At 41.4% G+C, this 27,530-nt stretch overlaps 1 protein-coding gene across 1 annotated transcript; it reads left to right on the top strand.

Annotated features, from left to right (window-relative positions):
• Positions 1–648: 648 nt before the first annotated feature.
• LOC139536417 (calcineurin B homologous protein 3-like) lies at positions 649–27,530 on the top strand. Its single transcript, XM_071336944.1, has 8 exons — positions 649–979; positions 8,069–8,138; positions 8,403–8,483; positions 22,247–22,386; positions 24,333–24,394; positions 24,488–24,595; positions 24,732–24,779; positions 25,612–27,530. The coding sequence occupies exons 1-8, from the start codon at positions 916–918 to the stop codon at positions 25,687–25,689; spliced, it is 651 nt and encodes a 216-aa protein (XP_071193045.1). The 5' UTR covers positions 649–915; the 3' UTR covers positions 25,690–27,530.

Genomic DNA, 27,530 nt, shown 5'->3' with positions numbered 1-27,530 from the left:
GTGTGTAGTTTCAGGGAAAAGGTTGGGTGTTTCAAAATAGTAGTGGTGGCCATGTTGCTGGGGATCAGAAATGTCCTGTGCGAGTAAGACAGATTGAAGTTTCCAGGGTGAGAGGAGCGCAGAAAGTGTCACATGCTGAGGCAGTGAGGAAAGTAGAGGATGGTGTGTTAAAGGAATGGGAAAGTAGGTCAGTACAGAGTGACCAGAACAGTTTGTGCTTTAGTAAGGTTGGCTTCTTGGAATTTATTGCTATGGTCATTAATTTTACCGCACAGATGGGAAGGAAGTCCCAGAAGATTGAATTGGTAGTAGCAGAAGCATAGATGTGTTTGGGTATCAGAGATTTTAGTGCAGAAAAACTACAGGGGGTTTTGAGAGAAGGGGTTCCCGCCTCCCAGGCTGATGACCTGCTGTAGGATCTGTTGGGGCCAAAGTATTGGGCAGGGGTGGACGGGTGTGTTGGAGATAGTGGTATATATATATAGATGGGGATGCAATTTCCTATTTTTTTTATTTCCCTTTTCTGTGAACAAAATGTGCAATACAATGCACTTTCCAAACTGAAAGGCAGCAATACACAACGAAGCGGCTGTCTGCCAGAAAACCAGACGAAGAAGAAGTAGTGAGACAACTAGATCAAAGGAGACTGCCAAGTTGCGGAAGTGCGCGCTCTGTCTGCAGAGAATGACACCTTGAAATGCATTAGGACCTTGAAGAAACTGGCGTATTACTTAATTATGAGCGCAGCCGGTATCGACCAATAACATGAGTTGGTGTTGGGGATGTGCTAATGAAAAATATCTGTTCCACTGAACTGACGCCGTTTCGATTTCAGTAGTTACCAGCGTTGTCCTGAGCGAGACCAATCGGTATTTCCATGCGTCTGGATTGGTCGGCTGGCGCGTTTCTCGAGTTATGGGCGCATTACAGTCATTATCTGATGAACCCGAATACAGAGAATTGGCAGAGAAGACGGGTTGTGAGTATTACGTTTGTTTTTTGTAGTATACGATTACAATTGTTGAGAATACGCATTTTTATGGGATTATGTAATCCTGCGCTAAAATGTATCATTATTGTGAAATGAAACGCCCCCACAATAAGTAACACCATTCTCAATAATGAGTATCTTCATAATACACGTCATCAAGTGTAGCGGTAAGTGTTCTGGGGGCTATTTCCATAGCCGACCAGGATGAGTTATATATTGCTGTAGGCTACAGTACTAGTATGAGTATCTTTCCTGCTAGTTGGCGCCGATGCTGTCAGCGCGCAAAAGGCTTTGACATAACCGGAAAGCTAGTTTCATGTCCACTGTGTCACGAATGTTGAATAAAATTCTATTAGAACTTACTCTGCTGATTGTTTGTCGGGTTGGTTCTTGTATAGTGCGGAATTTGAGACAATATCCACATGAAAGTATAATTAAACTAACTTTTAAAAGCCTGGTAGTGCGTTCAGATCACCTGAAACATGCGCAGGCAATACATGCATACTTGTCTAGAGGCCTCCTGTAGACGTTTGTTTACATTGTTTTGCGCATGTGCCAGGGGATATAAATATCAATGGAGGTACCAGTGTTTGGAAAGTCAGTTTAATAATACTTTATTACTTTCCTGTGGATATTTCTGCTCAAATTCCTACCCACAAAAGGACAACCCGCACAGACTACTGGTAGAATACATTGAAATGCAATTGTATTCAGCATTCTGGCTTGTGAGAGGACATTTTCAAATCAAATGTATGACATTAATCTCAGACTGTGAACCTGAGGTATCACAGTCTGATGATTGTCAGGCATCTAGTAGGCCTACTGCAGTGTCTTTCCTGATACCCTGCAATGAGATGAGCTACCATGTCCAAATTAAAAGCAGAACAATGAGAAGACTGTTTGATCAAATATGGAATGTCCTTGTGACTAAAGTCAGATGAAAGAAATGAGACTTGATAATCGTATTAGACCAGATTAATCGCCTATATTTTTTTAAAGCTGCAATATGTACCTTTTTGGGCTACCTGACCAAATTCACATTAACAGATAACTCACATTTCTTTCTCATTGAAAGCAAGTCTAAGAAGCGGTAGATCGGTTCTATGTGCGCTATTTCTATGCTTCCCATTCTTAAATCTAGCTTTTGCATCTTTTACTTTCGGTTTTGTACACTATCTTCAAACAGCTGAAAATACAATATTTTTGGTAATGGAAAATATATTTCACAGCAAATTTAGATGGTAGAATGATTCTCTACACTATACTTTCTTGTTTTGTCACATAAACTGAAATTAGGTGAACTATTAGAATTTTAGCAACCAGGAAATGGTTGCTAAAACGATTAAATCTTAAAAGGGCAATTCCACGCCAGTATAGCCGAAAATATTTTTGTATCGCCAATTGTTCTGGCAATTTTCACGTAGAAACTTCATTGGATGTTTGACATGCTTTTTACATTTGTATCACAAACCATTTGTGGATTAAGACCTATACATGTCTCCTGTAACAACATCTTGGTGTCATTATACTTCTTATAGTGTGCTCTGAAATATGGAGTATGTCAAATTTTCATATGAATTTATTCAATACTAAAAATATTAATGTTAATAGATCAAAGTACCCTTTTTGATTTTGTTTATTTCAAGACATTGTTTAGAACAATATACTCTACAAGTATATAACATTTCCATAGTGGGCTCTCTGATAATTCTTAAGCTTTGATCAGAGGACATTTTTTGGAAGTTGAAGCTCATTTACTGGATTTCTATACAATAAAATAAAACATTTTTTTTTTTAAGTGTTATTTGGAGTACAGCAAAAATGGCTCAAGCCATTATCACCTTGGCTGCTTTAGGTTCATTCACCTCAGTCGATCTACAAACAAATAGCCTATTAGCTTTACAATTTGTAATGTTATAGGCCTACCCCTGGAAGGGGGTAAATATGAGAAATGATTCACACATAGCATCAGGGATTGTTCAGTCAGTTGTAATGATGAATTGCATAAAATCTGCTATACATTGATAGGCTCTCTTTTCTCAAATTACATAGTGTTCACATTTGTATTCCTAGGCATTACTAATCACGCTCCTAACAAACAGACATCAATGGAGCACACAGATGATTGTATTATCACATTCACATAAATTATTAGAATATTACTTACGATTCTGTATTAATATCATTGATGTAGTGGTAAAAAAAGGTGGGTAATGTGAACTATAAACTCCAGTGGGCGATGGAGATAAGACGAACAACCACCAATATAACAAAAAACAAATGACATTTTTAGAATTGTATTGTTTGCATTTTAATGTCGGCCTATAGGGAAGATGGGCCATGTGGAGATGTTCATATTGAATTCTTTCAACATGAACAACTCCAAGTTTGGGAACCACTGCTATAACCTCACTCTCTGCTTGCTTCCTCTCTTTCTCTTCTGCTTCCTCCTGCATGCATTGCAGCCTGACTCAGCCTCACCACTGAGCGCCACATCGCTATCTGTCTCAGTAGGCTACTCTCTGTGAAGCAAAGCTATTATGACAACTCAGTAGCCTATTTTCTGCTCCTGCTGAGGTAGGCTCCGTTTAACGTTAGCTTCTTACTTCATCCTTCTATCTGGCAAAGTAATACTAGCCAAAGCCCTTCAACGTCTCTCCCGGCAGCTAGCCACCTGACTGACTGACATACACTATACAGTACCAGTCAAAAGTTTGGACACATCTACTCATTCCAGGGTTTTTCTTTATTTTTACTATTTTCTACATTGTAGAATAATAGTGAAGACATCAACACTATGAAATAACACATATCAAATCATGTAGTAACTAAAAAAGTGTTAAACAAATCAAAATATATTTTATATTTGAGATTCTTCAAAGTAGCTACCCTTTGCCTTTGATAGCTTTGCACACGCTTGGCATTCTCTCAACCAGCTTCACGAGGAATGTTTTTCCAACAGTCTAGAAAGAGTTCCCACATATGCTGAGCACTTGTTGGCTGCTTTTTTTGTTGTTGTAAAAATGTATGTAACCTTTATTTAACTAGGCAAGTCATTTAAGAACACATTTTTATTTACAATAACGGCCTACACCGGCCAAACCAGGACGACGCGGGGCCAATTGTGCGACGCCCTATGGGACTCCCATCATGACAGGTTATGATACAGCCTGGATTCAAACCTTTTCCTTCACTCTTCAGTCCAACTTATCCCAAACCATCTCAATTGGGTTGAGGTCTCGTGATTGTGGAGGCCAGGTCATCTGATGCAGCACCTCATCACTCTCCTTGGTCAAATAGCTGTAGTGACCATAACATTGTGGCAATAATAAGGAAAGCCGAAGTGCCAAAGGTTGGGCCTAAAGTAATTTATAATGTTTTCTCAGGATTCTTTTGTTGAAAATGTATGTTGGTCTGATGTGTATGAGGAGGTGAATCCAGATGCAGCGTTGGAAGTATTTGTTAAATTATTAATGCCAATTGTTGAAAAGCATGCACCTGTTAATTAAGAAATGAACTGTGAGAACTGTTAGAGCCCCCTGGATGGATGATGAATTGAAAAATGTTATGGTTCAAAGAAATTATGCAAAAGAGGTGGCAAACAAGTCAGGCTGCTCATCTGATTGGTTGATATACTGTAAACTGAGACATTTTGTGACTTAACTAAAAGAAGAATCAATTATATTTCCAAACAAAGATAAATGACATAAAACACAATGAAAAAAGATTTTGGAGTACCTTAAATGATATAATGGGCAGAAAATACAATTAATCTCCATCGTTCATTTAAGTTGATAGTTAATTTATAACAAACGCTTTCGATAATGCCAATCGTTTCAATTACTATTTTGCTAGTAAAGTGGAAAAACCCAGAAGTGAAATGAAAACATTAAACAGTGATCCATCATATTTTTGTATAAAATATCTAATAATGAAAGCGAAGGATTGCTGTTTTGATTTAGTCAAGTTAGTGTGGGACAGGTGGAAAAAACTATTGTTATCCATCAATAATGACAAGCCACCAGGTATAGACAGCATTGATGGGAAACTATTGAGTATGGTAGCAGAATCTATTGCCACCCCTATTTGCTATATATTTAACCAAAGCCTAAAGGTGTGTGTGTCCACAGATGTGGAAGTATGCTAAAGTAATTCTACTGCCTAAAAATAGTAAAGCACCCTACTGGAGTGATTTAAGGTAGATACTGTATGTATAGGGGTATATGAAAAAATAACAGTGTGTGGGTGTATGTGAGTGCGTGCGTTTGTAGAGTCAGTATAAATGTGTGTGTGTGTTGGAGTGTCAGTGTGCGTGAGTGTGTAGAATCCTGTCAGTGTGCTAGAGACAGGGAAAAAATAAAATACAAGGGACAGGTAGTCTGTGTAGCTATTTAGCAGTCTTAAGGCTTGGGGATATAAACTGTTCAGGAGCCTGTTTGTGTCAGACTTGATGCACCGGTACCTCTTGCCGTGCGGAAGCAGAGAGAACAGTCTATGGCTTGGGTGGAGTCTTTAACAATTTTTCAGGCCTTCCTTTCACACCGCCTGATAAGAGGTCCTGGATGGCAGGGCACTCGGCCCCTGCCATGCACTGGGCTGTCTGTACCACCCTCACATTGCCATGTGATCCAGGACAGTGCTGTTGCCATAACAAGCAATGATGCAGCCAGTCAGGATGCTCTCAATGGTGCAGCTGTATAACTGTTTGAGGATTTGAGGGCCCACGCCAAAACTTTTCAACCTGTTGAGGGGGAAGCGGCACTGTCGCACCTTCTTCACGACTGTGCGCACGTGTGTGTGAACTATTTTAAGTCCTTAGTGATTTGGACACCATAGAGCTTGAAGCTCTCGACATGCTCCACTTCAGCCCTGTCGATGTGGATGGGGGCATGATCCCCCCATTTCCTGTAGTCCATGATCAGCTCTTTGGTCTTACTGACGTTGAGGGAGCGGTTGTTGTCCCGGCACCACACTGCCAGGTCACTGACCTCCTCCCAGTCTCATCGTCGCCAATGATCAGGTCTACCACTGTCGTGTCTTCAGCAAACTTGATGATGGTGTTGGCGCAATCGTGGCTGAACAGAAGGGGACTAAGCTTACACCCCTGTGGTGTAAGCGTGGCAGAGGTGATGTTGCCTACCCTCTTCACCTGGGGTCGGCTATCAGGAAGTCCAGTATCCAGTTGCAGAGAGAGATGTTCAGTCCCAGGGTCCTAAGCTTGGTGACGAGCTTGGAGGGGAAAATGGTGTTGAAAGCTTAGCTGTAGTCAATGAACATTATTCTCACATAGGTATTCCTCTTTTCTAGGTGGGTGAGGGGAGTGTGGAGTGTAATTGACATTGTGTCATCTATGTGGAGAATCCATCGAGTTCGGATAGCCATTGGGGGGTTCTTGTCTGAAAGCAATTTTTCAGAAAAGCAGGGAGTATTACAGTTACGAGAGTCCCATTGGTAGCAAATCCGCAATCAGAGGTAATCCATGTTATAGAATGGAGGAAGAGGTGGCTGGTTCTCCCTTGGCCTTAATCTTGCCAGGACTCCCCTCTCTTGCCTCTGTAACGCCGGCATTTCCTTTTGGATACCCCGAAAATTGGGGTAGAGCACTCACCTTGTACTGCGCTGACTCCGATGACAGATGATTGGTTAAAATAAATGGATAATAAGATGATAGTTGAAGCTGTATTGTTAGATTTCTTCTAGTTATGAGAAATATTACTGCGATGAAGATTCCAGATTGTCTGCACAATCAAATAATATGCAGCTCAGACACGCATGCATACCCCACAAGACATGCCATCAGGGGTTTCTTCAGTCCCCAAGTCCAAAACGAGTTCATGACAATGCACTGTATTATACAGAGCCATGATCGCATCAAACTCCCTTCCAACTCAAGCAAACAGCAGAATTACCTTAAAAAATAATAACTATTATTATTTTAATAATGAATTATATCTCATGGAACGGTGGGGACAGTGAGGGGACAAACACAGACACACTCTAACACACAATTTTTGTTGTATTGTTTGTATATCGTTGTATTTTAAATTTGTGTGACTGTCCTTGTGTATCAGTGTTTTGTTGCATGTCATGTTTTTTGTGAACCCCAGGAAGAGTAGCTTCTGCAAAAGCTAATGGGGATCCAAATAAACAAATAACAGTGTAGGCCTGACTGAGCCACCATGAATAATAGATTAGATACTTTGTATATAGCTTCAGAAAAACATGCAAGCAATGAGGCCGTGAACAGACCTTTTTTCTTCACCATCTCTATTGTCTGAAATCCCCACCCTCAGTGAGTTTCCTCATACCACTGGTAATCCAATATTAGATCTTCACATACTGGTATGCCCATACAATATACCTAGGAATGTATCACATGCGGCTGGTCGCACCCTAATTGGGGAGGACGGACTCATAGTAATGGCTAGAATGGCCGTTATTATGAGCTGTCCTTCCCTCGGCCTCTTTTTCACACACTGAAACACTCGCACTCACTCACTCACACACACACTCTTATTTCAAATATTGTGGCGATTAGATAGATAGATATCAGTCCTTGTTTGAATGCATTTGAATACTTTGAGCTCATCATTACATGTAATACACAGTTTAATACACATTTATTACAGTCTTTCTCTAAACTACGATGAGAGAATGCAATGTGAAATCGTTTTTACATTTGAATATACAAATCCACTGGCATCAACTAAAAATAGATGCTGAATAAACATTCAGCCCTACTCTCTGCTTATACTGTGTGTGTGTATACAGTGTTAGTCCTGAGGATGTCAAATTAGGCAAACTGAATGATAAATTAGACATGACAACAAGACACAAACATAAATTGTAGTTGGCAAAAGTTAAAAACAATTGTGTTCCGTTAACATCATTACTCTGCAATCCGTCATGGTTTCCTGCTCATTCAGTGTTAACTGATGTGCTGCCTGGCATTTTGCTAATAAGAGGCCTCTTGAAGTTACATGTGAGTTCTCCTTCATCCATGTATGTCTCTAACCTGCTGTGGTAGGATGTCCCTCTCTGTCTTGGACTCATGACAGTCCTTTTTTTGTTCCTCAGTTTCCTTAGAGCAAATTGGAATCCTGCACAAAAGATTCAAGCAGTTGAGCCACAATGAAGACATGCTGAGGTAGGACTCCCTAATAATGTTTGACATTCATACACTCTGTAAAGGCCCATTCTAACACACTTTATTTTTAACTTGTGCTGTTACTATGGGGACACACATGGGTGTATCCTGGCATAATACATTTCTGGTGAAGTGGTTCTTCCCATTTCTTTATAATAAACTAGCCTAACAGGTTTTGGTTTGGCTTTTGTTTAGCAAGATGTTATAAGTGACCAGCTTCCTGGTGCACACCTTTTAATTATCTCCTTGTCTTTTCACTTGTAGGAGAGCTGACCTCGACACAATTCCAGACCTGGCATGCAATCCAATCCGCACCCAAATTATAGAGGCCTTCTTTGACAAAAGGTAGATTATCGTGTTCCCGTTAAGTACCTCAATAAGTACAAGACTAAGGGCTCTATTTTAACAAACCAAACGCAAAGTAAAGCAGTTGAGTGGTGGTGTGTCTGAAGTATTTGGGCTATTTTGACAGCGGGAATAATGGGCGTAACACCTGGTGTTAGCGTAAAGAGGCAGGCTTTCTTTGAATTAATATAAATTGTTGGTGTGACGAGGGCTTGATCACTCACTGGCCAATGAAAACCTGCTCTAACGCTTTTTATGTGGTTGCTTCAACTTGTAACAAGATTTGTAAATGTTATAATAAGATTAGTCTACCTTCGACGTTGATATGGCGAAGTAGAATTGTAAAGGCAAAGAAACAGGCATTTATCAATAGTTGATTCCACACCACGGACAGCGATTGGAATTCCTGCAATTTGACATTCAGATCCAACAGATGACAGTAGAAGATGCTTTTTCTTTTTATATAAATGAAAAACAGTAATTAGACTTTAACAACTTGATGTTTCTAAATAGGCATATTTCATTCAATGGGCATCGCGCATAATGAGTCCAACGTTTCACAGGAGCTGGATATAAATAATATCCATAGCCTATAATGAGACTTTGGGGTTTCAAGACACATTGGGTTTTTTAGACACACATTCAGGGCTTGACATTAACGCAACTCCGGTAAATAAAAATGTTGGACAAGAAGAATATAGATTTAAGTTGTCCGAATGGACAAGTAAAAGAAGAAAAGGGTGTTGACTGTTTTTGCTGCTCCCAAAAGTGCTATTTTAATATAACATTGGGGTTAGGCTATTATATTGATTAGTCTACTGTGTGCCTCCGCTGGCAAGATCCATGCCATAACCAACTAAATAAATATCCCCACTAGCGTTGCCTGAAATGTGCCCTTTTGCGCATGTTTTTTAAGGGCACACCTCAGATATTTCTTACCCTCCCACCTCAACGCAAGCGAGCTGATATTAGACACGTCAATTACCAATCCTGGCGCAAGGTTTGGAAAATAGCAGAGCGCCGGCTTTAACAAATCGAAATTGCTAACGAGCGTGCGTTTGACAATTAACACCAGTCGAAAATAGAACCCCAAAAAGTGAACTTCTCAAGATGTTCCTAGCTATAACCTATCTACCTACATAGTGTGATTTTCATTAAACAGTAGGTTTGGTGGTGCCTCACAGATGTCAAATGTCAGCCTCATCTAGAAACAACCCCTAGCCTTTAGCCCCTCGCCATTAGCCACTACCACCTAGCACTTGTGTAGACCGGAAAGGTTTGAATATTAAGTTTCTTTCCAAAATGATATATATCCATTTTCAGAAATCTTGATAAATTAGCTTTTATTGTTTTAAAGAACTTATGAAAGAGTGAAAAAAACACCAATCTAATCATGGCATAGTGTTGCTCAATGACAGATAGGCATGAATTTATCTTCAATCACTTGATGGTTTCATTTCAGAGACAAATAATAATGTTTTTTCAGCAAAACGAAAGTATACAAAATATTAAGAAAACTTCCTCTTTCCATGACAGACTGACCAGGTGTATCCAGGTGAAAGCTATGATCCCTTATTGATGTCACTTGTTAAATCCACTTCAATCAGTGTAGATTAAGGGAAGGAGACAGGTTAAAGAAGGATTTTTAAGCATTGAAACAATTGAGAAATGGATTGTGTGCCATTCAGAGGGTGAATGGGCAAGACAAAAGATTTAAGTGTCTTTGAACGGGGTATGGTAGTAGGTGCCAGGCACACTGGTATGTGTCAAGAACTGCAATGCTGCTGGGTTTTTCACGCTCAACATTTTCCTGTGTGTATCAAGAATGGTCCACCACCCAAAGGACATCAAGCCAACTTGACACAGCTGTGGGAAGCATTGGAGTCAAAATGTCCAGCATCCCTATGGAACGCTTTGGGGGGGGGAGACAATTCAATATTAGGAACGTCTCATTCCAAATGCATGGGCATTAATATGGCGTTGGTCCCCCCATTTAATGCTATAACAGCCTCAACTCTTCTGGGAAGGCTTTCCACTAGAGGTTGGAAAATTGCTGCGGGGACTTGCTTCCATTCAGCCACGAGCGTTAGTAAGGTCGGGCACTGATGTATGTTGATTAGGTCTGGCTCGCAGTCGGCGTTCCAATTCATCTCAAAGGTGTTTGATGGGGTAGAGGTCAAGGCTTTGTGCAGGCCAGTGAAAGGTCTTCCACACCGATCTCCACAAACCATTTCTGTATAGACCTAATTTTGTGCTTGGGGGCATTGTCATGCTGAAACAGGAAAGGGCCTTCCACAAAGTTGGAAGTACAAAATCGTCTAGAATGTCATTGTATGCTGTAGTGTTAAGATTTCCCTTCACTGGAACTAAGGGGCGTGGCCGAACCATGAAAAACAGCCCCAGACCATTATTCCTCCTCCCCCAAACTTTACAGTTGGCACTATGCATTCAGGCAGGTAGCGTTCTCCTGGCATCCGCTAAACCCAGATTCGTCCGTCGGACTGCCAGATGGTGAAGCGTGATTCATCACTCCAGAGAATGTGTTTCCACTGCTCCAGAGTCCAATGGTGGCAAGCTTTACACCACTCCAGCCGACGCTTGTTATTGTGCAATGTGACTTTAGGCATGGCACTTCAACACTTGGCGGTCCCTTCCTGTGAGCTTGTGTGGCCTACCACTTTGTGGCTGAGCCGTTGTTCCTAGACATTTCCACTTCACAATAACAACACTTACAGTTGACCGGGGCAGCTCAAGCAGGGCAGACAGTTGACAAACTGACTTATTGGAAAGGTGGCATCCTATGACTGTGCCACGTTGAAATTCACTGAGCTCTTCATTAAGGCCATTCTACTGCCAATGTTTTATCTATGGAGATTGCATGGCTGTGTGCTCGATTTGATACACCTGGGTGTGGCTGATATAGCCGAATCAACTAATTTGAAGGGGTGTCCACATACTATTGTGTATATACAGTGGGGCAAAAAAGTATTTAGTCAGCCACCAATTGTGCAAGTTCTCCCACTTCAAAAGATGAGAGAGGCCTGTAATTTTCATCATAGGTACACTTCAACTATGACAGACAAAATGAGAAGAAAAAAAATCCAGAAAATCACATTGTAGGATTTTTAATGAATTTATTTGCAAATTATGGTGGAAAATAAGTATTTGGTCAATAACAAAAGTTTATCTCAATACTTTGTTATATACCCTTTGTTGGCAATGACAGAGGTCAAACGTTTTCTGTAAGTCTTCACAAGGTTTTCACATACTGTTGCTGGTATTTTGGCCCATTCCTCCATGCAGATCTCCTCTAGAGCAGTGATGTTTTGGGGCTGTTGCTGGGCAACACGGACTTTCAACTCCCTCCAAAGATTTTCTATGGGGTTGAGATCTGGAGACTGGCTAGGCCACTCCAGGACCTTGAAATGCTTCTTACGAAGCCACTCCTTCGTTGCCCGGGCGGTGTGTTTGGGATCATTGTCATGCTGAAAGACCCAGCCACGTTTCATCTTCAATGCCCTTGCTGATGGAAGGAGGTTTTCACTCAAAATCTCACGATACATGGCCCCATTCATTCTTTCCTTTACACGGATCAGTCGTCCTGGTCCCTTTGCAGAAAAACAGCCCCAAAGCATGATGTTTCCACAACCATGCTTCACAGTAGGTATGGTGTTCTTTGGATGCAACTCAGCATTCTTTGTCCTCCAAACACGACGAGTTGAGTTTTTACCACAAAGCTCTATTTTGGTTTCATCTGACCATATGACATTCTCCCAATCTTCTTCTGGATCATCCAAATGCTCTCTAGCAAACTTCAGACAGGCCTGGACATGTGCTGGCTTAAGCAGGGGGACACGTCTGGCACTGCAGGATTTGAGTCCCTGGCGGCGTAGTGTGTTACTGATGGTAGGCTTTGTTACTTTGGTCCCAGCTCTCTGCAGGTCATTCACTAGGTCCCCCCGTGTGGTTCTGGGATTTTTGCTCACCGTTCTTGTGATCATTTTGACCCCACTGGGTGAGATCTTGCGTGGAGCCCCAGATCGAGGGAGATTATCAGTGGTCTTGTATGTCTTCCATTTCCTAATAATTGCTCCCACAGTTGATTTCTTCAAACCAAGCTGCTTACCTATTGCAGATTCAGTCTTCCCAGCCTGGTGCAGGTCTACAATTTTGTTTCTGGTGTCCTTTGACAGGTCTTTGGTCTTGGCCATAGTGGAGTTTGGAGTGTGACTGTTTGAGGTTGTGGACAGGTGTCTTTTATACTGATAACAAGTTCAAACAGGTGCCATTAATACAGGTAACGAGTGGAGGACAGAGGAGCCTCTTAAAGAAGAAGTTACAGGTCTGTGAGAGCCAGAAATCTTGCTTGTTTGTAGGTGACCAAATACTTATTTTCCACCATAATTTGCTAATAAATTCATAAAAAATCCTACAATGTGATTTTCTGGATTTTTTTTCTCATTTTGTCTGTCATAGTTGAAGTGTACTTATGATGAAAATTACAGGCCTCTCATCTTTTTAAGTGGGAGAACTTGCACAATTGTTGGCTGACTAAATACTTTTTTGCCCCACTGTATAGTGTATCTGCCTTAGGGTCATTGTCACAACCTTCTCCACAGTCTGAGGTCCAGACCGCTCTAGAGCAGTTTTTAATCAAGGATCTCTCTGTGCTTTGCTCTGTTCATCTTTCCCTCAATCAAATCAAATTGTATTTGGCACATGTGCCGAATACAACAGTTGTAGACCTTACTGTGAAATGCTTACTTACAAGCCCTTTAAGATATACTTCTCCTTAATGCAACCGCTGTGTCAGATTTCAAAAAAGCTTTATGGCAAAAGCACACCATGCAATAATCTGAGTACAGCACTCAGGCACCAAAACAAGCCATACAGATACCCACCATGTTGTGGAGTCAACAAAAGTCAGAAATAGCATTATAAATATTCACTTACCTTTGATGATCTTCATCATCACTCCCAGGAATCCCAGTTCCACAATAAATGTTCGTTTTGTTCGATAAATCCATAATTCATGTCCAAATACCTCCTTTTCGTTCGTGCGTTTCGTACACGAATCCAAATGCACAACGCGCGAGCACTAAGTCCAGACGAAAAGTCAAAAAAGTTATATTACAGTTTGTAGAAACATGTCAAACGATGTATAGAATCAATCTTTAGGATGTTTTTATCATAAATCTTCAATAATGTTTCAACCGGACAATTCATTTGTCTTTAGAAATGAAAAGGAACAGAGCTCGCTCTCACGGCCGCGCGCTTGACTTAGCTCCAGGCATTCTGCCAGACCCCAGGTACAAACAGCTCTTATTCGCTCCCCCTTCACAGTAGAAGCCTGAAACAAGGTTCTAAAGACTGTTGACATCTAATGGAAGCCTTAGGAAGTGCAATCGGACCAAATTTACACTATCTTGGATAGATAAAGACTTGAAAACCTACAAACCTCAGATTTCCCACTTCCTGGTTGGATTTTTTCTCAGGTTTTTGCCTGCCATATGAGTTCTATTATACTCACAGACATCATTCAAACAGTTTTAGAAACTTCAGTGTTTTCTATCCAAATCTACTAATAATATGCATATCTTAGCTTCTGGGCAGGCAGTTTACTCTGGGCACGCTTTTAATCCGAATGTGAAAATAGCACCCCCAACCATAAGTTAACCAGCAATGCAGTTGAAGAAATTGACTTAAGAAAATATTTACAAAAAAAAGTAAAATAAATGTTTTTTATAAAAGTCTTCACAATAGAATTACATAACAATAATGTGCGGTAGCAGAGAGAACAGTCTAAGACTTTGGTCACTGGAGTCACCGCCTAGTATATAGGTCCTGGATGGCAGGAAGCTTGGCCCCAGTGATGTATAGGGCTGTACGCACTACCATCTGTAGCGCCTTACGGTTGGATGCCGAGCAGTTGCCATAACAGACGGTGACGCAACCGGTCAGGATGCTCTCTGGTGCAGCTGTGGAACTTTTAGAGGATCTGATCCATGCCAGATCTTTTCAGTCTCCTGAGGGGGAATATGTGTTGTCATGCCCTCTTCACGATTGTCTTGGTGTGTTTGGACCATGATAGTTTGTTGGTTAACTTGAAACTCTCCACCTCTCCAATGCAGCCCAACAATGTTAATGGGGGCCTGTTCGGCCCTTCTTTTCCTGTAGTCCACGATCAGCTCCTTTGTCTTGCTCACATTGAGGGAGAGGTTTTTGTCCTGACTCCACACTGCCAGGTCTCTGACCTCCTCCCTATAGGCTGTCTCATCACTGTTGGTGATCAGGCCTACCGCTGTTGTGTGGTCAGCAAAGTTAATGATGGTGTTGGAGTCGTGTTTGGCCACGCAGTCGTGGGTGAACGGAGAGTACAGGAGGGAACTAGGCATGCACCTCTGAGGGGCCCCGGTGTTGAAGATCAGCATGGCAGATGTGTTGTTGCCTCCCCTTACCACGTGGGGGTGGCACATCAGGAAGTTCAGGATCCAGTTGCAGAGGGAGGTGTTTAGTCCCAGGGTCCTTAGCTTGGTGATGAGCTTTGAGGGCACTATGGTGTTGAACGCTGAGCTGTAGTCAATGAATAGCATTCTCACATACTGTAGGTGTTCCTTTTGTCCAGGTGTGAAAGGACAGTGTGGAGTGCGATTGAGATTGCGTCATATGTGGATCTGTTTTAGGTGGTATGCGAATTGGAGTGGGTCGAGGGTTTCCGGGATGATGGTGTTGATGTGAACCATGACCAGCCTTTCAAAGCACTTCATGGCTACCGATGTGAGTGCTACGGGCTGTAGCAATTTAGGCAGGTTACCTTCGCTTCCTTGGGCACAGGGACTATGGTGGTCTGCCTGAAACATGTAGGTATTACAGACTCGGTCAGGGAGAGGTTAAAAATGTCAGTGAAGACACTTGCCAGTTGGTCCGCTTATGCTCTGAGTACACGCCCTGGTAATCCATCTGACTCCACAGCCTTGTGAATGTTGACCTTTTTAAAGGTCTTGCACACATCAGCTACGAAGAGCGTGATCACACAGTCGTCCGGAACAGTTGGTGCTCTCGTGCACGCTTCAGTGTTGCTTGCCTCGAAACGAGCATAAAAGGCATTTAGCTCGTCTGGTAGGCTTGTGTTACTGGGCATCTCGCGGCTGGGTTTCCCTTTTGAAGTCCGTAATAGTTTGCAAGCCCTGCCACATCCGACGAGTGTCAGAGCCAGTGTAGTAGGATTCAAACTTAGTCCTGTATTAATGCTTTGCCTGTGATGGTTTGTCTGAGGGCATAGTGGGATTTCTAATAAGCGTCCAGATTAGTCTCCCGCTCCTTGAAAGTGGCAGCTCTAGCCTTTAGCTCGGTGTGGATGTTGCCTGTAATCCATAACTTCTGGTTGGGATATGTATGTACAGTCACTGTGGGGACGATGTCGTCGATGCACTTATTGATGATGCCGGTGACTGTGGTGGTATACTCCTCAATGCCATTGGATGAATCACGGAACGCATTCCAGTCTGTGCTAGCAAAACAGTCCTGTAGCGTAGCATCCGTGTCATCTGACCACTTCTGTATTGAGCGAGTCACTGGTACTTTCTGCTTTAGTTTTTGCTTGTAAGCACGAATTAGGAGGATAGAATTGTGGTCAGATTTGCCAAATGGAGGGCAAGGGAGAACTTTGTATGTGTCTCTGTGTGGAGTAAAGGTGCAAAAACATTTTTGTCTCTAGTTGGACATGTGATATGCTGGTATAAATTAGGTAAAATGGATTTAAGTTTGCCTGCATTAAATTCCCCGGCCACTAGGAGTGCCTCTTCTGAATGAGCATTTTCTTGTTTGCTTTTGACTTTATACAGCTCGTTGAGTGTGGTCTTAGTGCCAGCATCGGTTTTGGGGTGGTAAATAGACGGCTACTAATAATATAGATGATAACTCTCTTGGTAGATAGTGTGGTCTACAGTTTATCATGAGGTACTCTACCTCAGGCAAGCAATACCTCGAGACTTCTTTAGTATTAGGCATCGCGCACCAGCAGTTATTGACAAATGGACAATCACCCCCGCCCCTTGTCTTACCAGACATAGCTGCTCTGTCCTGCCGATGCACGGAAAACCCAGCCAGCTCAATATTATTTGTGTCGGTGGTATTTGGTATTTTATTAGGATCCCCATTAGCTGTTGCAAAAGCAGCAGCTACTCTTCCTAGGGTCCACACAAAACATGAAACATAATACAGAATGACATAATACAGAACATCACAAGAACAGCTCAAGGACAGAACTACATACATTTTTAAAAAGGCACACGTAGTCTACATATCAATGCATACACACAAACTATCTAGGTCAAATAGGGGAGAGACGTTGTGCTGCGAGGTGTTGCTTTATCTGTTTTTTGAAACCAGGTTTACTGTTTATTTGAGCAATATGAGATGGAAGTTCCATGCAATAAGGGCTCTATATAATACTGTACGTTTTCTTGAATTTGTTCTGGATTTGGGGACTATGGAAAGACCCCTGGTGGCATGTCTGGTGGGAGAAGTGTGTGTGTCAGAGCTGTGTAAGATGACTATGCGAACAATTTGGGATTTTCAACACATTAATGTTTCTATTAAAAAGAAGTGATGCAGTCAGTCTCTCTTCAACTCTTAGCCAAGAGAGACTGGCATGCATAGTATTTATGTCAGCCCTCTGATTACAATTAAGAGCAAAACGTGCCGCTCTGTTCTGGGCCAACTGCAGCTCAATTAGGTCTTTCCTTGCCGCACTGGACCACACAACTGGACAATAATCAAGATTAGACAAAACTAGAGCCTGCAGAACTTGCTTTTTGGAGTGTGGTGTCAAAAAAGCAGAGCATCTCTTTATTACGGCTAGACCTCTCCCCATCTTTGCAACCATTGAATCTATATGTTTTGACCATGACAGCTTACAATCTAAGGTAACGCCAAGTAATTTAGTCTCCTCAACTTGTTCAACAGCCACACCATTCATTACCAGATTAGACTGGATCATAAGATATTACAGTATTTAATGTCCAGTTGGTAGGATAGTCTCGACCGTAGTTCATCAAGTTTGTTTTCCAGTGATTGATCGTTGGCCAATTAGACTCCTGAACAGGTAATCAAATGGCTAACCGGGCTATCTGCATTGTGTCCCGCCACCCACCACCCGCCAACCCCTCTTTTACGCTACTGCTACTCTTTGTTCATCATATATGCATAGTCACTTTAACCATATCTACATGTACATACTACCTCAATCAGCCTGACTAACCGGTGTCTGTATGTAGCCTCGCTACTGTATATAGCCTCGCTACTGTTATTTTTCACTGTCTTTTTACTGTTGTTTTATTTCTTTACTTACCTATTGTTCACCTAATACCTTTTTTGCACTATTAGTTAGAGCCTGTAAGTAAGCATTTCACTGTAAGGTCTACACCTGTTGTATTCGGCGCACTTGACAGATACACTTTGATTTGAATCGATGGTAGTGGCGATTTACTCACTCTCCTCCGAATCCTCACAAGGCATCCCCACCTCCTCCCTCTGTATCTCTGCATTTTCTTCACGCGAATGACAGAGATTTGGGCCTGGTCTCAGGAAAGTAGCATATCCTTCGCATCAGACTCATTAAAGAAAATATTTTCGTCTAATTCGAGGTGAGTAATCACTGTTCTGATGTCCGGAAGCTCTTTTCAGTTGTGAGACAGTAGCAGCAACTTTATGTACAAATAAGTTACAAACAATGCGAAAAAACACAATAGCTCAGTTGGTTAGGAGCCCTTAAAACGGCAGCTATATATCATTATATCCTGACTAGTCTCCCAGGTCCTGCCGCTGAAAAACATCCCCACAACAAAGGGCTACCCAGACCCCTCTTTTACGCTGCTACTCTCTGTTCATTATCTATGCATAGTCACTTTAACTCTACCTACATGTACATATTACCTGAATTACCTTGACTAACCAGTGCCCCCGCACATTGACTCTGTACCGGTACCCCCTGTATATAGCCTCGCTATGGTTGTTTTACTGCTGCTGTTTAATTATTTGTTACTTTTATTTTCTATTTATCAATTTTTTTACCTAAACAACAATGCAGTTTTAAGAAAAATAAGTGTTAAGGGCTTGTAAGTAAGCATTTCACTGTAAGGTCTACACCTGTTGTATTCGGCGCACGTGACAAATATTTTTTTTTATTTGATTTGATCGCCATGTAGCAGTCATTTCTGTCATCATTTTTGAGAGGCTAGTTATGGACCAGAGCATTCTGGCAGGCTGTATCACCGTCAGATACGGCAATTGCACCACCTACATCCGCAGGGATCTCCAGAGGGTGATGCGGTCAGTCCAACGCATCACCGGGGGCACACTGCCTGCCCTCCTGGACATCTACAGCACCTGGTGCCACAGGAAGGCCAAGAAGCTCATCAAGGACGTCAGCCACCTGAGCCATGGCTTGTTCACCCCGCTACCATCTAGAAGGCGGAGACAGGACAGGTGCATCAAAGCTGGGACCGAGAGACTTTGAAACAGCTTCGATCTCCAGGCCATCAGACTGTTAAACAGTCATCACTAGCCGTCCTCCGCACCGGTACCCTGCCCTGAACCTTAGACACTGTCACTAGCCGGCTACCACCCGGTACTCAACCCTGCACCTTAAAGACTGCTGGCCTATGTACAGTGCATTCGAGAAGTATTCAGACCCCTTGACTTTTTCCACATTCTGTTACATTACAGCCTTATTCTAAAATTGATTAAATAATGACAAAGCAAAAACTGGTTTAAAAAAAACTGAAATATCACATTTACATAAGTACTCAGACCCTTTACTCAATACTTTGTTGAAGCACTTTTGGCAGCTATTACAGGCTCGAGTCTTCTTGGGTGTGACGGTACATGCTTGGCACACCTATTATTTGTTACTTTTACTTTTCTGTTTATCAATTTTTTTACTTAACCAACAATGCAGTTTTAAGAAAATTAAGTGTTATGGGCTTGTAAGTAAGCATTTCACTGTAAGGTCTACACCTGTTGTATTCGACGCATGTGACAAATACAATTTTATTTGATTCGATGCTGCCACCACCATGCTTCACCGTAGGGATGGTTCCATGTTTCCTCCAGACGTGACGCTTGGCATTCAGGCTGAGTTCAATCTTGGTTTCATCAGACCAGAGAATCTTGTTTCTTATGGTCTGAGAGTCCTTTATGTGCCTTTGGCAAACACTCTAAGCGGGCTGTCATGTGCCTTTTACTGAGGAGTGGCTTCTGTTTTACCATAAAGGCCTGATTGGTGGAGTGCTGCAGGGCTGGTTGTCTTTCTGGAAAGTTCTCCCATCTCCACAGAGGAACTGAAGCTCTATCGGAGTGACCATTGGGTTCTTGGTCACCTCCCTGACCAAGGCCCTTCTCCCCCGATTGCTCAGTTTGACCGGGCGGCCAACTCTAGGAAGAGTCTTGGTGGTTCCAAACTTCTTCCATTTAAGAATGATGGAGGCCACTGTGTTCTTGGGGACCTTCAATGCTGCAGACATTGTTTGGTACCCTTCCCCAGATCTGTGTCTCAACACAATCCTGTCTCGGAGCTCTATGGACAATTCCTTTGACCTCATGGCTTGGTTTTTGCTCTGACATGCACTGTCAACTGTGGGACCTTATATAGACAGGTGTGTGCCTTTCCAAACCATGTCCAATCAATTGAATTTACCTCAGGTGGACTCCAATCAAGTTGTAGAAACATTTCAAGGTTGATCAATGGAAACAGGATGCACCTGAGGTGAATTTCGAGTCTCATAGCAAAGGGTCTGAATACTTATGTAAATAAGTAAGGTATTTTATTTTTAATACATTTGCAAAAATGTCTAAACCTTTTTTTGCTTTGACATTATGGGGTGTTGTGTGTAGGGAAAAACATGTATTTAATCAATTTAGAATGAGGCTGTAACGTAACAAAATGTGGGAAAAGGGAAGTGGTCTGAATACTTTCCGAATGCACTGTATAGCATTTTGCCCAAAAAATAATAAAATGTAATACACACCTAAATCCTAATAATTAAAATCTGAGAACGGTTTACACCCACATGAATGTAGCGATAATCAATCATTTCTGGTGTTTTGGAAATGAACTCTTCATATATGAACTGAGCAAAAAAAGAAATGTCCTCTCACTGTCAACTGCTTTATTTTCAGCAAACTTAACATGTGTAAATATGTGTATGAATATAACAAGATTCAACAACTGAGACATAAACTGAAGAAGTTCCACAGACATGTGACTAACAGAAATGGAATAATGTGTCCCTGAACAAAGGGGGGGTCAAAATGAAAAGTAACATTTAGCTCTTGTATGACCACCACCTGCTTAAGTACTGCAGTGCATGGACTGCACCAGATTTGCCAATTCTTGCTGTGAGATGTTACCCCACTCTTCCACCAAGGCACCTGCAAGTTCCTCGACATTTCTGGGGGGAATGGCCCTAGCCCTCACCCTCCGATCCAACAGGTTCCAGATGTGCTCAATAGGATTGAGATCCGGGCTCTTCGCTGGCCATGGCAGAACACTGACATTCCTGTCTTGCAGGAAATCACACACAGAACGAGCAGTATGGCTGGTGGTATTGTCATGTTGGAGGGTCATGTCAGGATGAGCCTGCAGGAAGGGTACCGCATGAGGGAGGAGGTTGTCTTCCCTGTAACGCACAGCGTTGAGATTGCCTGCAATGACAACAAGCTCAGTCCGATGATGCTGTGACACACCGCCCCAGACCATGGCGGACCATCCACGTCCAAATCAATCCCGCTTCAGAGTACAGGTCTCGGTTTAACGCTCATTCCTTCGATAATAAATGCGTATCTGACCGTCACCCCTGGTGAGACAAAACCACGACTCGTCAGCGAAGAGCACTTTTTGCCAGTCCTGCCAGCGACGGTCCATAGGCGACGTTGTTGCCGGTGATGTCTGGTGAGGACCTGTCTTACAACAGGCCTACAAGCCCTCAGTCCAGCCTCTCTCAGCCTATTGCGGACAGTCTGAGCACTGATGGAGCTATTGTGCGTTCCTGGCGTAACTCAGGCAGTTGTTGTTGCCATTCTGTACCTGTCCCGCATGTGTGCTGTTCAGATGTACCGATACTGTGCAGGTGTTGTTACACGTGGTCTGCCACTGCAAGGACGATCCGTCCTGTCTTCCTGTAGCGCTGTCTTAGGCGTCTCACAGTACGGACATTGCAATTTATTGCCCTGGCCACATCTGCAGTCCTCATGCCACCTTGCAGCATGCCTAAGGCAAGTTCACGCAGATGAGCAGGGACCCTGGGCATCTTTATTTTGGTGTTTTTCAGAGTCAGTAGAAAGGCCTCTTTAGTGTCCTAAGTTTTCATAACTGTGACCTTAAGACACTAACAGCTTACAGACGGTAGGCAATTAACGACCGTTCCACAGGTGCATGTTCATTAATTGTTTATGGTTCATTGAACAAGCATGGGAAACAGTGTTTTAAGCCCTTTACAATGAAGATCTGTGAAGTTATTTAGATTTTTACGAATTATCTTTGAAAGACAGGGTCCTGAAAAAGGGACGTTTTCTTTTTTCACTGAGTTTATAATCTATATGACAATAATACAACCTTAGCTAGTAATAGGCGAAGTCGAGCTACTACCATATTGCGTACAGTATCCTTTTCAGTATCCATGACGTGCCTAGGATGTCATGCAGTGACCTCATCTGTCCACAAGATAGAGATATTTATGTTCCTTGCTTTTATACCTCTATAGAAACTTCCATCAGAATGGTGACGGGACGGTCGAGGAGATCAGCTTTGAGGAGTTCCTTGTGGTGATGTCCCACTTCAGACCTCCAGCACTGAACATGACAGAGGAAGAGAGAGAGAAGGTCAGGAGGGAGAAACTCCGCTGTGAGTACCGTTATTAAAATGTTAGTGTGGACTGGTGTTAACCTGTCTCACTCCCCCGTTCCGCTAGCGGAACTCCTCCCACATTCCACTGAAAAGGCAGAGCGCGAAATTCAAAAAAATGTTTTTTAGAAATATTTAACTTTCACACATTAACAAGTCCAATACAGCATATGAAAGGTACACATCTTGTGAATCAAGCCAACATGTCCGATTTTTTAAATGTTTTACAGGGAAGACAAAATATGTAAATCTATTAGCTAACCACGTCAGCAAAAGAGAGCACTTTTCTAACTCCATCAGTTTTTTACTCCGTCACTAGCTATCACTAATTCGACCAAATAAAGATATATATAGCCACTAACCAAGAAACAACTTCATAAGATGACAGTCTGATAACATATTTATTGTATAGCATATGTTTTTTTTGAAAAATGTGCATATTTATGGTATAAATCATAAATTACATTTCAGCTACAATCAGAAATTGCACCGAAAGCAGCCATAACATTTACAGACACCAACGTCAAATAACTAATTACTCATCATAAAACATATCTGAGAAATACATACTGTGCAGCAATTGAAAGACAGGATTCTTGTGATTCCAGACAATATTTCAGATTTATTAAATGTTTTATAGCGAAAACAAAATGTAGCGCTAAATTAGCATAGCCACGCCAGCCAGAACCAGCTGGGCGCCCACGACCAGTTCACATGCACGACCGATATATGAAATAACATTATAAATTGGGTCTTACTTTTGCTGATCTTTCATCAGAATGTTGATCAAGATGTCCTTAGTCCAGATGAGTCGTTCATTCCATTCAGAATGGTACCTTTCCCACTTCAGGTACTAGTCGAGTGGCACGGATCTCTCCCAGTAAACAAAGTCACACAACGGAACACGTCAAAACTCCCGAAAAAATTCAAATCATCTGATTAAACTATATTGAAAAAACATACATTACGATGATATGGTCTCATTTATCAAATCAAATCCGAGCCGGAGATAGTTGACATCCGAAACGGCAGCAAAACAAAACACAATCTCTCTTCAAAGTCGCGCACTTCAGACTTCCGGAAATGGACGGTCACGTCAAAGAAATAGGTCTTATTTCACGTCAGAACAAGATAAACACAAAATTTCTCCTCTGACGTCCTCTTGACACAGAGGAAGGCGTATGAGGTGTGTTTCGGGTCATAGGTGGCATGACCATGTATAGGCAGAGCGTTGAAGCGAGCATAGACATCTTGCATTCTACTTCCTGGTCAGGGAAAGTGCTGCCAAATGACTTCTGTTGGACTCAGAGAAAAAATTCAAACGTTTTTAGAAACTAGAGGTTGTTTTCTATCCAATGGTACTAAAAATATGCATATTGTACTAGCAAGAATTGAGTACGAGGCCGTTTAAAAATCATACGATTTTCACCAAAAGTGAAAATAGCACCCCTGGTCCTCATCAGGTTTTAAGATGGATGTTTTGCATTATAGTATAGTTTCACTACCAAATGAAACAATGTGCTGAAATTGATATAATAATATATAAAAATGAAAGAGATATAAATGGATATAATTCTTTGTGTCTCTTTCGGGACACACAACAGGTGCGTAAATACATACATGAATCACAAGCAATAAATACAGCAGACAGCACATGTGGATTCAGTTCCTTGTTAGTTCCTTATTAGCTTGTGTACTTTCTACAATGGCATTCAGAACACTGTACATGGTTTGATGTGTACTATGGCTGACACTGTGACTGGAATCCATACAGGAATCAATTATCTGTAAACGTTCTGCTGGGATAGCAGGTACGCATACAACAGATCTATATCCCATATACAGCATTAATCAGCAAATGCATTACAGTGATGCCTCATGACACATGCAGGTAAGCAAATATTTGTAAAGAGTTCGTGTAAGATTTTCTTTATTTTCTTTCCCAGTCCTGTTTAATATGCACGACACAGACAACGATGGAACAATCACTCTGGAGGAGTATCGACATGTAAGCCACTGCTCAGCCCTATCTTTCAAATACCCTATCTGCCTATCACTATGTATTGTAACCATGACTGCCTTTCCTCTGAGTGTACTGTAGGTAGTGGAGGAGCTGCTGTCTCGGAGCGGAGCCCTGGGGAAGGAAACGGCTAAAGGAATAGCAGATGCTGCCATGCTGGAGGTAGCCAGTATTTCCATGGGTCACATGGTACGGCTGCTTTTTTACATCTTGTAAATGTTTTTTTTCCTCACTCTGAGTTTTACATCTGGAATCAGCTGCTATATGACATCTGACTACTATAAAAGTTTTTTTTCAATACCATATTCAATAATCTCATTCTCAGGAACCAGATGAGTTTTACGAGGGGATCACTTTTGAACATTTTCTGAAGGTTTGTTATAAAACATTATTTTGTGTCTAATAAAATTGTTTGTTTGTTGTTGGTAAAAGTCATGGCTATAGTTTTCTTTTTAAAAGGTTTTTATTATTAAATAAACAAAGTATAGATTATTTAAGTGAGCTTCGCTGGAGAGCCCATTAAATCATCACTTCTTTAAAGGCGTAATCTGCACTCCTTACATCCATTTTTTTACTTTTAAATTAACGATATATGCCCATTGATTAATGAAGATTATAAACTGGGTGGTTGGAGCCCTGAATGCTGATTGGCTGACAACCGTGGTATATCAGACCATATACCATAGGTATGACAAAACTGCTCTAATTACGTTGGTAACCAGTTTATAATAGCAATAATATAACACGGCTAAGGGCTGTATCCAGGCACTCCGCGTTATAACAGCCCTTATCCGTGGTATATTGGTCATATTGCTTAATTATAACTTTTAAATGCCTCATGACCTTAGTTCAACTGTCACATCCCATTAGAACCCAAAATATAAGCTTGTTTTACACCGTTGTTTGTAAACAATGATATTGCAAACAAATACTGTATAGCATCAAAACATGGTTAAAACTATAATTTACATTTCTGGTGGATGGTCAGACCTTGCATCTATAGCTCTGTCTTTGAAAATCTAAAGTGGATACATTTCTCCAGCCCTATCTCTCTGCTGTTTGACAAAACTGCAGATTGTCCCTTTAACACAAACAATAGCAGCACAATTGTTGTTCTTGTTATTAAAGTACACAATAGTTGAAGGTATCGTCTGAGTTTAGTAACTAAGTACTATAGTGGTAGTAAAACAACATTTTCTTTTCAGATACTGAAAGATATCGAGATCGAGACGAGAATGAACATTCGCTTTTTGAATATGGACACGACGACCCTGTGCAAGTGAGGATCTTCCACTTTTTTTTATTACTATGATGCACAAGCACTCTTCTATGGTCTTTTTTATTTAGTGGCCAGTTAGGGCATACTTTACCTTCTCTGACCAACTATTACAAAGCTCTGTTTAATAGTTTTGGGTGACGGTTTAAGCTTCTACTATCTAGTAGCCTCTAACACACACTTTATGTTTTTACAAATGTATTGGATAAAAAAATATATGTGCAACTATGCAAATATACACAGGTTAGCAGTAGGTATGTTATGAATTTAGCATGCCTGTATCTATCACTCCATATTTTATTCAAGAGTATTTACAATGCTCTAAATGCCATGAATCAATAATAAATTCAATAATAATGCAATCCAGTAATAACAATGTAATAAGCCAGTAATAAAGCGATAGCCAATTATGCAGCTCCATGATTGAAGTGAATGCAATTTACCTCCTAGTATATCTAGGGCACTGTGTGGAATAGGCTACAAACATTTGCACATCTCTTCTATACCACCATCACACCTAAACTGTTTTGCTGCCACTGCCATCAGTTTGGAATCAAAACAGGTTAGAATTTCCATGTACATTAAAAAGTCACTGACCAATAGAAACAAAGTACAACTGACCAGCCTAGCAGTATAGCATACTGCACATTTCCTATGGCAAGACCCTCCTCATATTGAGATGGTAGTTTCAAGTAAAATGTGCGTCAGACTTGTGCAAATGTTTTAAGAATCAAGCCCACATTACCAAGCATTTGTTGACTGTTAGAAATAGGAACAATGATATGCAACTTGTCTGTGCTGCCCTCTAGAGACCAAAGAATGTGAAATATATCTCATTCCCACATTTAATCATCTCTATACTACCTATTTTATTTTTTTAAATTTGTACAATTGTGTGACTTCCATCAAGATAAATATTTGATTATTGTTCTTCATCTACACTTAAATGACTAAATCACAGGAGGTTGGTGGCACCTCATTCTAATGACTGGAGTGAACAGTTGGAATGACATCAAACACATGGTTTCCAGGTGTTTGATGTCATTCCATTTGCTCCATTCCTGCCATTTATTATGAGCCGTTCTCCCCTCAGCAGCCTCCTGTGGACTAAATGGCATGCATTCATTGAATTAATTTGGTCTTAATCAGTTGCAGATAAAATGTATTTTAAGTAGACACCAGCAAATACTGCAGCCTGCCGATATCTTGATTGCATCTACAGATTGTAGCATGTCTTGGTCTTTGAATATCCATACACACTGTATATTTGTACTGTAAAATACAATATTTTCATTCCGATTTGGGATGTTATTGTAGCAAGGAATAATGTAAATGATGTGGCCTTCTCTTTTTATTGAGAACATTAAAATAGGAAACCGCTCACCAAAAGTGTATAACGTTTGAATGAATATGTACTGTAGGAATTGGAGTGTGTTTAGTTTGCTTTTAAGAAAATAATTGTATTATCAGACAGCCTTGGAGAGGGATCTATAATGAAACTTGAATTTGCTTTGAGCTTAATCAAATCAAGTGGGGGCAGCACATAGCCTAGGGGTTAGAGGCGTGAGCCAGCAACCGGAGGGGTGTGTGTGTGTGTGTGTGTGTGTGTGTGTGTGTGTGTGTGTGTGTGTGTGTGTGTGTGTGTGTGTGTGTGTGTGTGTGTGTGTGTGTGTGTGTGTGTGTGTGTGTGTGTGTGTGTGTGTGTGTGTTTCCGCTTTGGGCTGAATGTGTCAATGTTTTGTTCATATGAAATCCCTAGTTTGAAATCGACTGTTTTTCTGGAAGCTATATATATAGATATTAGTTGGACCTTGTTTGCAATTGACCAATAAAGTGATCTTAATCAAA

This window comes from Salvelinus alpinus, chromosome 1 (assembly GCF_045679555.1).
Source record: "Salvelinus alpinus chromosome 1, SLU_Salpinus.1, whole genome shotgun sequence".
Classification (NCBI taxonomy): Eukaryota; Metazoa; Chordata; class Actinopteri; order Salmoniformes; family Salmonidae; genus Salvelinus; species Salvelinus alpinus.
The sequence above is the reverse complement of the archived record's forward strand: the minus strand, read 5'-3'. Positions and strand labels throughout refer to the sequence as shown.